The sequence below is a fragment of the Pleuronectes platessa genome, chromosome 14 (assembly GCF_947347685.1).
Source record: "Pleuronectes platessa chromosome 14, fPlePla1.1, whole genome shotgun sequence".
NCBI lineage: Eukaryota > Metazoa > Chordata > Actinopteri > Pleuronectiformes > Pleuronectidae > Pleuronectes > Pleuronectes platessa.
In genome coordinates, this window is record NC_070639.1 from 16223910 (window position 1) to 16235643 (window position 11734).

Consider the following 11734-nt stretch of genomic DNA (forward strand, 5'->3'; position numbering starts at 1 on the left):
GAAATTCATGTTTCCACATTTCTGTTTCATAACAGTGTTTACTCACACAGAGGGAAAGTCCATAGGTCCATAGTCTGCACTGATTCCAGAAACAACCAGGGTCCAACTGTTCAGCTCATATAATAACAGAAAGTCACGAGTGTAGTTTCGAAACATAGGAACCCCTCGTGAAGAGAGACTCCTGTGTTCGTCCAAGCTTTTTGGATCTGACACTGTAAACTTCTATTGCTTCCTTGAGTTGCTCAGTTGTTCTCTTTTTTGTTGAAGTAAAGGAGGTGAAGAGCGAATTAAAAGCTCTGGAAAAGGCTTTTATCTTCCCACCCGGCAACAAGCTCTGCAGGGTGAAGCAATGGAGGAGAATAAAGAGCTTGTTCCTCGATAATACTTCAGTCATGTGTCTCTGCTTGCTTGAGTTCTCTGAGGATATGAATGTCAGCATTTTTATTTTCAAGTACAGGACAGGTGTCGATAAGATAACTGTAAATGTCACAACACAACTACAAACCCACACCGCAACTGCGGACGCCACAACGCAACTTCAAAAGAGACAACACAACTACAACAGCCTTAACACAACTGCAAAAGCCCCAACACAACTACAAAAGCCCCAACACAGCTGAAAAAACACATAACTGCAAAAGTGACAACACAACCACGAAATCCCCACAACAGAAACACAACCACAACTTAAGCAAGTGACATCCATTGTGTTGTGGCTATTGCAAGTGCGTTTTCCTTTAATGTGCTTGTGTGAGACGTCTCGGTCTCCATATCTGTGGTGTGTGTGAGACGCTTGGTGGATACACCACGGACTTCTCAGGCTTTTGTCCCTTCCAGACCTGAGAGCTGGATGAGAGCGAGTGGGACTGGGAGCAGAAGGTCAGGATGGATGCTGTGTTGACATGGTAACGTGTGAATGATGAGGTGGGACAGGGTCTAAATTGGTTCATTGTTGGTGACGCAGCTGCCACCCGAAGGGAGGTTCCCCCTGTGGGGCACAGCAGGGCTTCCCCTAATGAGGAGCAGAGTGATGGAGACACGGATGCTGCTCGTGGTGCGGTGCTTGTGGTCCTGAGCATTAATTCAGTGTGTGTCTGTTTATGTTAAAGGCCTTTTGCTACAGAATGTTGTGGAAGGAACAAGATATTGAAACGCAATCTAAACAACCACATTAATGTCTGCTGAGTACCAATCCCCAGTGGATTGTTGGGAGTAGTGGGATTATTGGATCCTGCCAGACAAGGCCTGTGTGTGTGTGTGGAGGGGGGGTGTTCTCTCAACCTGATCCCCCTGCAGCACCAGCTGCCATGTACACTCACACACACATTTACAATATCATAAATGTGTGTTCACATACTAAGAAACTACCATAATGCATTGTGCTATTGATCGCCTTAAGAGGAGGCAAGAAATGAGAGGAAGTGTGTAGAGGATAGAGGGGGAGGGCTGAATAGGGTCTGTGTTTGTCGAGCTTGTCTCTAGAGCCCTGTAGAGGGATTAAAGGATCAGCCCCTGATCATTTCTCTCTCTCTCTCTCTCCATCCATCCATCCATCTCTCTCTCTCTCTCTTTCTCTCTCTCTCTCTATAACCCTCCTTCTTCATTTAATCCATTCTGCTAAATATCTGTATTGTGTCTCGTTCGGCAGAGATATCTTCTTTATACAAACATGTAACACAGTCGTTCTGAGCATCAGATGGACGGTGTGCGTTTGCACTGTCACGCCGACTTTCGGAAAGTCCAGTAAATAAATAAATGTAAACGAAACCTCGCTCCCGTCTCGATCAGGCACGGACATTATTCATGGGACTCTATGCTCCTAGAGATCGTACATTAGAGATTAATGGGTGAGAGAGCGAGAGGTTTGTTTCCTGTTCTCGGTGTCACATGTAGATGCAGAGACTCAGTCCTGATTCCGCATGGAAGGACAGAGGAACAGAACAAATATGTGAAAATCATAAGAGGTTGAAAAGCATCAGATTTTCTGGCAGGCCCTGTGATCACTATTCAGTAAACAATCTAAGGTTGTTTTGTTTGGTTTATAGAAGTTATTGTGCGTGCAGGGTTGGGTCCTCACATGTGTGTTTCTGTCCAGCCGACCACATCCACCCACTGCGGCCCACGTCAGGCGCCCCAGCTCTGAGAGTCATCCGTGGGGTGGAATTACAGCGCGGGTCTCTACTCGCACGGCTCAATTGTCTCTGCTGTGGAATGGACGGATTTATTGGATACCTGAGAGAGCATTCTCTCCTTCCCCTGCACTCTCAGCAACCTGCTTAGAGACAGACCTGCATTATAGATGAGGCCCTGGCAGCCACCACACTCCCACAGCGCTCAGGTTTCCCACCAGTAGATATACACAAATACTGTAACTGTATTCATACCAACACGGAGGCAGCATTCGTGCAGGCCAGCAGACCAGAGCACACATAGTTGTGACCTTCTCCAGTTTGAAAACCTTTAATGCACAACCATCCTCCTTTCTCTTTTTTCCTGACATTTTTCTGACCTTCACTCTATCGTCACTGTTCCCAAAAGGCAAAATGGCGAATACAAATTCATGATTTAGAAATATCATGTTGTGATATGAAATCCAGGCCACAGAATTTCAGCAGCAGAGTTGGATCAGAGGGATCAGGGCTTGATTGTACTTTGACCTGGGCCAAGTGGAAGAGCTGCGCTTTTATGTCGGCGCTGCCCGCAGAGGGCAACATAAGCACTGTGTGTTTCATTGGTCTTCATGACCATCCCCTGCCTGTCAGGAGACTTCCACGTAACACAGTGCCAGCTCACTGCTCTGCCTCTGTGTCTCCTCCCTCCTGGACTTTGTTCTCCTGTTCTCCACTGTACACACTGTACAACCTCTCTCTGTATCTCCTGCTCACTGTGTCCTGCACTCTGTAGTTTCCACCGCCCCTTCAAACTTGATGGGGTTTCTGAGGCTGCGCCCACATGGGATGAACGGGGAAAATAGATCTAGTGTCATATACACTGCGATTGCGTCATTACTCCGAGATTCAAGAAACCTTTATTATGACTGTACAAGTGCAATAAATAAAATATTCAACGTTTTTAAATACTGCAACACCAGTCTGTATGTTAAGGACATTGTCTGTGTCACACATGGCTGTTAAAGGCCCTGTTAAATGAAGAACCCAGTTAGATTTATGTATCACTGTGATAATTGCTCATCTCTCTCTTGTTAATTGCTAAATATATGTCAAAAAACTAAATTATAGTCTTTTTTACAGTTAAATCCATATCCTGCTGTCGTCATGACTCTCCATGTTGAGCTGCTATCGTTACTGTCAGCATTGCGGTAAGGCAAGATGCACCTTCAGCGCTATTGGCTACTGTAAACGCAAATCAAATCCAGGACGATTCCCTCCATGACTGTGTTTTTACCAGAAGCATTGCCATGAAAGTAGCAGTCCATAGATTACCTATTCCTGTTAATAATCCTGACATATCATACTTGGGTGTGGATACAAATTTAGCAGAACGATATAGTCTTGCTGTCGCTGTATTTTAAATGGGATGCCCGTGCAAACCAGTTCTGGTGATCATTTGTGGGTCTTGTAGCAGCAGCTCCCTCTGATGTGGAGAATCTGTGCTTTAACCGTGCAGCGTCATCTTTTCAACACACACTGTTTTCAGCATCACTCTCAATGACGCCTGATGTTTCCTCTCATGTCAGGAACAGCAGCTGTGGAGAAATTCAAAGGCAAACAAAAAGAAGACAATTTACGAGAGGGATGACAGAGTTGGAAGTCACGAGTTGGAACACACCCTTCTTTGAACTCGACCTTTAGTTTGTTCTCAGCTGCACACCTGTACAGTTTCAGGAGAGCTACTCGCTCACACAGACATGTAATCACCTGCTGAAGTACGTAAAACTGCCTCTGTGGTAGGTCCCCTGCGCACACACACGCACACACAGACACACAGACACACAGACACACACACACACACACACACACACACACACACACACACACACCGGTAATCAGTAACACAGGCAAGATCACCCAGGACTGCTCAGACAGATAGACTCCATATTAATTGGGTCTAGCTAATGTGATTAATTATAAAGTTATCTGATAATTGTACCACTGAAGTACATCATCTATGACAAATCCTCCATCTTGTGGCAGAATTCTTTAATAGACATAATGGTTACTTCTATGATAATAGTTTCAGATGATTGTTTTCTGAAATATATCTATTAGTGTTCTTTTTATTATCAGGTTTTCAGGTCTAAACACAGACACGTGTGTCTAGTTATTTAATCCATAAACTCTTTCTCTGTCAATCTTCCAGAAAATGTTCTGTAACACTATATTACAATCACAATATAGATACCATAGTGTTACTTTGACTCATATCACCTGACAAGGCGGTTCTACGTGACCTCCAGCGTGAATCATTGTCTTGTGTAACAGCTTCAGACTGTATAGATTCTCTCCTGGTGGCTGAAGAATCTGTGGCTCTTATGGGCAGTTATACTGTATGTGGCAGCTATGTCCGGCTCTGCTGGTTAAGCAGGGAGGATGGGCTGTGTGTGCCAGATGTTTTGCTCTCAGTCGTCCTAATACACACAAGACCTTTAATCCCACTGCTATATGTTACTGCTCCATAGAGATCATGGTAGAGCAGCAGTTGTGTTTGTGTGTTGAGTCCAAGTGTTTCCCAGATGTTTACCAGAGATGCATTTGAACTATACCGCAACATGTTTCATGTAGAAACTCTTCGTCTCTTGTGCATGGATTTAAAGCTCGTCTGAAACGTCTGACCTTTCCCACTCTGCGTTGTTTGCAGTAATAATAATTAACGTGAGTCCTCTCTCAGCCCTGGATCAATGAGAGGAAGTGAGAGGATTGCATTTCTATTTGTGGAAGTAATAGGGTCCCACTATGGCATTAGAAATAATTGTGTTTGTGTTGTCTCAGAGATGTCTACGATCACCCAGATTGAATCAACGTAGCTTTTTTATATTAATTCCATTTTCTATGTCTCTATAATTTAGTTAACCTGTCTTTCTTTTTCTCTCGCAGGTGATTTTCAGCATCCAGACAAACCAGTGTGTTAGGACGCGCCCCTCTCATCATCATTGGGCAGCCCATGCACACGCACGACACCATGGGTAGCTCCCCAGAGGTGCTGTCCTGGACTTCCTGCCCCAGTTTGTTGGTGGGCAAGCTGAAGGAGGAGCTCAAGCTCACTGTGGTCGGGGACGCCATGAAGAAATCCAACCCGCCCAACTCCCAACCCCAGCCTCCTCAGGCCCCTCCCTCTAACCTACCTCCTCAGATCATCACGGACCTGGCGCCGCCAACACACCTGCCCGTCCCCGTGCAGACACTGCAGACGCCCGGCCAGGACGAGGACTCTATGCTGGGGGGGGCAAGCCCCCCAAACACGGCGCTCAGTGTGGACTCCATGCGGAGCGACGGCGGGCACTTCGACAACAGCGTGCTGCAGATACAGGAGCAGGAACAGGAAGAAGCTGGGTCACCGGCATCCTGTGAGCATGGGTGTGGCAGTGGGATGGAGGAACAGATGGTAGAAGGGGAATGTCCCATGCACCAGAGTGGAGAGGGGAGACAGAGCCACCAACATCACCCGGATGACATCAAGCTGCATTTCCAGAGAGCAGGGCCTGGGTCAGGGGGCTTCTTAGAAGGGCTGTTTGGCTGTCTGCGGCCGGTCTGGAACATTATAGGGAAGACGTACTCAACAGAATACAAGCTACAACAGCAAGGTTGGTTCATGGATTTAGTCTTTCTGTGTCTATTCCAAATGTCCCTGTATCTTTTAGACCTTTGAGGGACAACCTTTAGATTCCTGTTTCTCCTAATGTAGCCTGAAACCTTAACTCAATAGCCAGCCCTAGCTGCACTGTGCTGCTGAGGTGGTGAGTCTGCACAGCTGTCAGCTTCAACTGAGGTCACGGTAAAGGTGGTGTCACCTTGCTGCAGGCCTGCCTGATCAGGTTGGACACACGGGCCACAGAGTACGATTAGAGTTCAGACAGAACAGGCCTAAAGATTTTATCATCTACACTGTTTCCACCTTCACATAAGGACGGAACAGAACGTGACCCACCTCCTGAAGATCTCAGATGTTTGGAACATTTCGCCTTCAGGGCTTTAGGTTTATTTTTGCTCAGTATGACTCATGAGGCTCAGGGAGAAACAGAACTTGTGGTTTAATGCTTCAATTTTTGGATTAAGTAAACAACAATATGCTGTTTATTTTAACCAGTTAACCTGGCAGTTGCTCTTTATTTACCACTCTTTGTGCTAAGCTAAGCTTTAGCACATGTATATCTTTCTCAGACATTTTTTCATGTTGTTCTTTGATGTAGTTATTATATTTATAGAGAACATATAAAAATAGGGTCAAAAACATACCAAGGCGCAAATACGATGGGCTGCCCAGAACCTGTTCTATCCTGTTGGACGTCAATGACTGAGACTCTAATGACAACCTCTGCTTTAAAGTACAAATGTGACAGAACATAGAGTAAAGACAGACAGAAACAATGCTGAGTCTTAAAATTAGACAATCATATGCACTTCAGAAATAATCATTATCTTGCTTTCATTCTGATTACATGTGATCCAGAAATGTGGGAGGTTCCGTTCGAGGAGATTTCGGAGCTGCAGTGGCTCGGCAGCGGCGCACAGGGAGCGGTCTTCCTGGGCAAATTACGCTCCGAGGAGGTGGCCATCAAGAAGGTGCGCGAGCAGAAGGAGACCGACATTAAACACCTGCGGAAGCTCAAGCATCCCAACATCATCAGCTTTAAGTGAGTCTATGAAAACTTGAACTTGTTAGTCACCTGATGCCGTCCTGTTGTTTTCAGAGCTGGTTTGCTCTGTGGTGGGTAAATGTGTTTCTGTGTTTTACCCGACCCAGGGGCGTCTGCACTCAGGCACCGTGCTACTGCATCATCATGGAGTACTGCGCCCAGGGCCAGCTGTACGAGGTGCTGAGGGCGGGAAGGAAGGTGACCCCCAGGATGCTGGTGGACTGGGCCTCAGGCATCGCCAGTGGCATGAACTACCTACACCTGCACAAGATCATCCACAGAGATCTCAAGTCTCCCAAGTGAGCTTCTTGGTTTGCTTTTTATTATAAGACCAGAAAATAATAGACTTTGTTTTTAATTCTCATTCCTCAGACTACAGCCCTGTAGTCTGAGGAGTGCAAAGACTGTCCCAAAGCAGCAAAAAGCAACAGAAACTCAACCTTTCCGCTCTGAATGTTCTGACATCAGCTTTTATTCTGACATTTCCCATGAATTAATAAAGCTTTAATATAAGAGTAAGACAGTGTCCCGTCCTGCTCCTCCTGCCTCATCCTCTGCACACTGTAGCCTTGTTACTCTAATCAATATCATCACGCTGCAGCAGCAACAAACACTGTGTGAGTCAGCAGATGAATCTGCCAGAAAAGGTCATTCTCATTTGATTAAATAAGGTGATCCAAAGTCAGAAATGTGCTCCTGTGAGTGTGAGGTCTTTGAGAATCGAAGATTGATTTTTAAATGCCATGAAGAGAAACTAGTTCTTCTTTAACACAAACAGTGGATTGTCACAGGAGAAGGTGGTGGTCTGAAACTGCCTGAAATGGTGAACATGTTTTTATAAAATAGCTTTACAATTACCATATTGTTGACCCATTATTATTTAGTTGTTATAAAGTGGTCTTTTTTGTAATTTTTATCTAAACCGCTGTGCTTTCTCTCTCTCTCTCTCTGTCAGTGTTTTGGTCACCAGCGACGACACTGTGAAAATATCTGACTTCGGAACGTCCAAAGAGCTCAGTGACAAAAGTACCAAGATGTCATTTGCGGGTACGGTGGCCTGGATGGCCCCAGAGGTGATCAGAAATGAGCCTGTGTCTGAGAAGGTCGACATTTGGTGAGTACTGAAATGCCACAAGTTTAATATAATAAATTATTTTAAGAGATATAGTAAATTATATATTCAAGATATGTAGCTGAAGCTTGTTATAGTTTAGATTTTGAGTCATATTATCTGTATGCTTCATTACATTTTTAGAAAATGAAGTCATCATTCTATTGATATTTGTCATCGTTATTTTCTTATATTTTAAAGAGTAATCTGTTTCTGTAGTGAGATCTTTTCATCTTTACTTGTGTGTTGCAGGTCATTTGGAGTTGTATTGTGGGAGCTGCTGACTGGTGAGGTTCCCTACAAAGATGTCGACTCCTCTGCCATCATTTGGGGAGTTGGCAGCAACAGTCTTCACCTTCCTGTCCCCTCCACCTGCCCCGATGGCTTCAAAATCCTCATGAAACAAACATGGTGAGTTCGGACAGTAACATGTTTTTTTTTTCACAACTTCTGATCCCCTCTCAAATTTTAAGAATAGTTGATCACATCCCTTTTTTTTCTTCTTTGTTGGGGATTATTCCAGGCAAGGTAAGCCCAGGAATCGGCCTTCGTTCCGTCAGATTCTCCTGCACCTCGACATCGCCTCCGCTGACATCCTCGGAACTCCTCAGGAGACCTACTTCAAGTCTCAGGTCTGCAGCTGAAAATCACAAATTACCTTCATTCTGTATTACCTCATAGGGTTTTTCTACACTTATTTCCTATCATACATTTGGTTTGCACTCAAAAGAGGAGCACCGCACTCCAGACGGCAATATTTTCTCTGCCGCAGCATTGATAGCAGTGTGTGTGTGTTGACCGCATTTCCATTGTATCCATTCCCGTTACAGTCTGAATGGAGGGAGGAGGTGAAGAAACATTTTGAGAAGATCAAAAGTGAAGGAACCTGCATCCACAGGCTGGACGAGGAGCTGATCCGGCGCCGCAGAGAGGAACTCAGGTGAGCATGAGGTCAGAGGTCGTGGGAGGGATGTAAACGTTCAGGGCGGCTGTGGTTCAGGAGGTCGACCGAGTCGTAACTAACTTGCTTGTCACTTGTGTGTCGGTGGTTCGATCCACAGTTTCTCCAGTCCACATACCAAAGTGTCTGTCCGTCCATGGCCTATTCCGTCAGTCAGAATGTGAATGTGACATAAAAATACATAACAAAGTAGACAGTAAACTAACAGTAAAAAAAAAATATTTTTTCTTTTATTGTATTAAGCAAACAAAAAGTGTTTTACCCTTACTTGGTTAAACCGTACGGAAGTATCATTCCCTTACAAACGTGAATTACATGGCATCATAGATCGTCCACAGACAATCCTCTATTTTAATGGAAATTTAAGTGCTTTTTCAATGATTTATTACTTGAAATTAAAGTCCATGGAAATACATATTTTGCTGTGTATCCTGTCGACCCTCAGACACGCACTGGACATCCGGGAGCATTATGAGAGGAAACTGGAGAGAGCCAACAACCTGTACATGGAGCTCAGTGCCATCATGCTGCAGCTGGAGGTCCGGGAGAAGGAACTAATGAAGTATGTAAAGAGACTGTTAGCTCCTTGCTTCATTATCAGAACTGTCAGTATCCTATTCCCTTCCACTCAAAGATAACACGATTTGAAATGTGTCCAGGCAAAATTAACTAAAAGTTAATGGCAATCTTTGAGTCACATCACAATCTTTTATATCCTCCTGTTTCCCAATATATATAAGTGTGATCATTGTATTAAGATTATGTTTTTTTTAGACAGTTTAGACCAATGAAAGTACATCTCTGTGTAGAAGAGAACGTTAATGATGCTCCCAGTCACACATCTCTAAATCAGTTCTGCTGCCCCTGCAGGAGAGAGCAGGCAGTGGAGAAGAAATATCCCGGGACCTACAAGAGGCATCTGGTCCGACCCATCGTCAGGTCCAACGCTGTGGAGAAGCTCATCAAGAAGAAAGGAAGCATTTCCCACAAACCCGGGGCTCCCCCCACCAAAAGGTCTGACACATTTGCAGTTTGAAATATTTATGCGCTAAATAAGTACCATGACTGGTTTTATTTCTTGGTAAATGAAGTACCTATGAGAATCAAAGTAACTTTAATACAATACGTTGCTGGATACTCGTTTACAGGCCAGACTTGCTTCGTTCTGATGGCATCCCCAGTGTTGACCCTCTCCCCTCCCCCTCGCCGCTGTCTGCCAGCCCAAAGGTCTCCACACCCCCCGGTAAAGCCCGTTACCGGAGCAAGCCTCGTCACCGCCGCGCCAACAGCAAAGGAAGCCACAGCGAGTTCCCCGGCGTGCTGAGGCCTGTGGCCGGGGCCCTGGAAGACACCCGGTCTCTCCAGGCGCAGCCGTTCCACCATCTCCACCACCACCACCTCCTACCAAATAAGGGGCCCTTACTTCCCTTGAAGGGCCGCGAGCAGGCTGTTGTCAACTGTGCCAACAACCTGCGCTACTTTGGCCCCGCCGCTCCCCTGCGCAGCCCTCAGACGGACCACCTGCAGCGTCTTGTGTCTGGATCCGGCCCCGACCTCATTTCCACTGCTGTGGATGCAGACACGCGACAACGGACTTCATCCACTGGCTCCGATCCTGTCTCGGGTGCTGCCGCCAGTTCCTTGTGCCCCTGCTGCCAGGCACACCCCTTCCCTGGCTGCCTGCACTGTCAGGAGACCCCGCCTGCCTCCAGCAACCCAGAGCTACCTAACTACTCGCTGCTCGGCACCCAAGAAAGGACCCAGTCTTCTTTAGGGGCTCCCAGCAAGGATCCAGCCTCGGACGGGGGGGCCTCAAAGAAGACCGAGCTACAGGAACAGGAGGCGTCCCAACACACACACACTCTGCCCAGTGCCCTGCCACACAACCTCAGACCGCTCAGGAAGGTAAGCACAGCTCGAAGCCTAACATCAGGGAATCTGGGTAATGTGATTGTGTGAGGAAACTGAAAGATGATTGTTTCTCTGACAGGGTGATGAGTCATCTGAAGAGGAGGAGGGAGAGGTGGATAGTGAAGTGGAGTTTCCAAGGAGACCAAGGTAAAGTACAGTTGTTTCTTTAGTGTGCATACTTAACCTTCATTATACTGTAACACTGTTACATCATGTGGAACAATAAAAGAACCATTATTATTATCAATACAAATATTAGTAGCCTACAATAGGTTTGTCACTGGGGGTTGATGCGGGTTGGACTTAGGGTCCACTGCTACATGAGGTGAATCTATATCGCCAAATGTTTAACAGACCAGTTGATCAGGTGTGGATATCAGGGAGATGTCACAATTCTTATTGCTTGCACCCCGCTTTGTATTCTCACTCAAAACATCCAGACCAGCTATCATATAGCCACATGCTCTGTCTGCCATGTAAAGTAGCTTTGTTAGGAAGTTTGTAATAAATGGGAGCTTCACCTGGAGCTTGTTTCATTGAAGCACATGCACGTTAAAAAAAGATCTGCCCCTGCACCCAGCTAAGTGGAGCTAATCTCCTCCCCTGCTCCCTCACAGGCCTCATCGCTGTATGAGCAGCTTCCAGTCCTACTCCACCTTCAGCTCAGAGAACCTGTCGGTGTCCGACGGAGACGAGGGAAACACCAGCGACCGCTCCCACAGCGGGCCCCTGGAGAGGATGAGCGCCAGTCAGGAGGAGCACCTGGACGAGCTGCTGTCCCACACACCGGACATCCCCATCGACATCTCCACCCAGTCGGACGGCCTCTCTGACAAGGAGTGCGCTGTCCGCAGGGTCAAGACACAGATCAGCTTGGGAAAACTGTGCTCAGATGAACACAGCTACGAGGTCAGTGCTGGGGATGTGAGGGGGATTC

The 11734-nt window shown here is 46.2% G+C and overlaps 1 protein-coding gene across 4 annotated transcripts in view; it reads left to right on the forward strand.

Annotated features, from left to right (window-relative positions):
• si:ch211-45c16.2 (mitogen-activated protein kinase kinase kinase 13) overlaps positions 1-11734 on the forward strand; it is a 29835-nt gene that overhangs the window by 14476 nt on the left and 3625 nt on the right. Inside the window, exons 2-15 of one of the 4 annotated variants that reach the window (XM_053439462.1) lie at positions 3252-3319; positions 3698-3907; positions 5055-5761; positions 6628-6811; positions 6922-7113; positions 7770-7928; positions 8178-8336; positions 8449-8557; positions 8756-8865; positions 9332-9448; positions 9757-9900; positions 10035-10791; positions 10877-10944; positions 11415-11706. In XM_053439462.1, the coding sequence (XP_053295437.1) occupies positions 5122-5761; positions 6628-6811; positions 6922-7113; positions 7770-7928; positions 8178-8336; positions 8449-8557; positions 8756-8865; positions 9332-9448; positions 9757-9900; positions 10035-10791; positions 10877-10944; positions 11415-11706 (2931 nt within the window). In that variant the 5' untranslated portion in view covers positions 3252-3319; positions 3698-3907; positions 5055-5121. The remainder of the gene's footprint in view (positions 1-3251; positions 3320-3697; positions 3908-5054; positions 5762-6627; positions 6812-6921; positions 7114-7769; positions 7929-8177; positions 8337-8448; positions 8558-8755; positions 8866-9331; positions 9449-9756; positions 9901-10034; positions 10792-10876; positions 10945-11414; positions 11707-11734) is intronic. The other 3 variants (XM_053439465.1, XM_053439464.1, XM_053439463.1) reach the window with 3 other exon arrangements.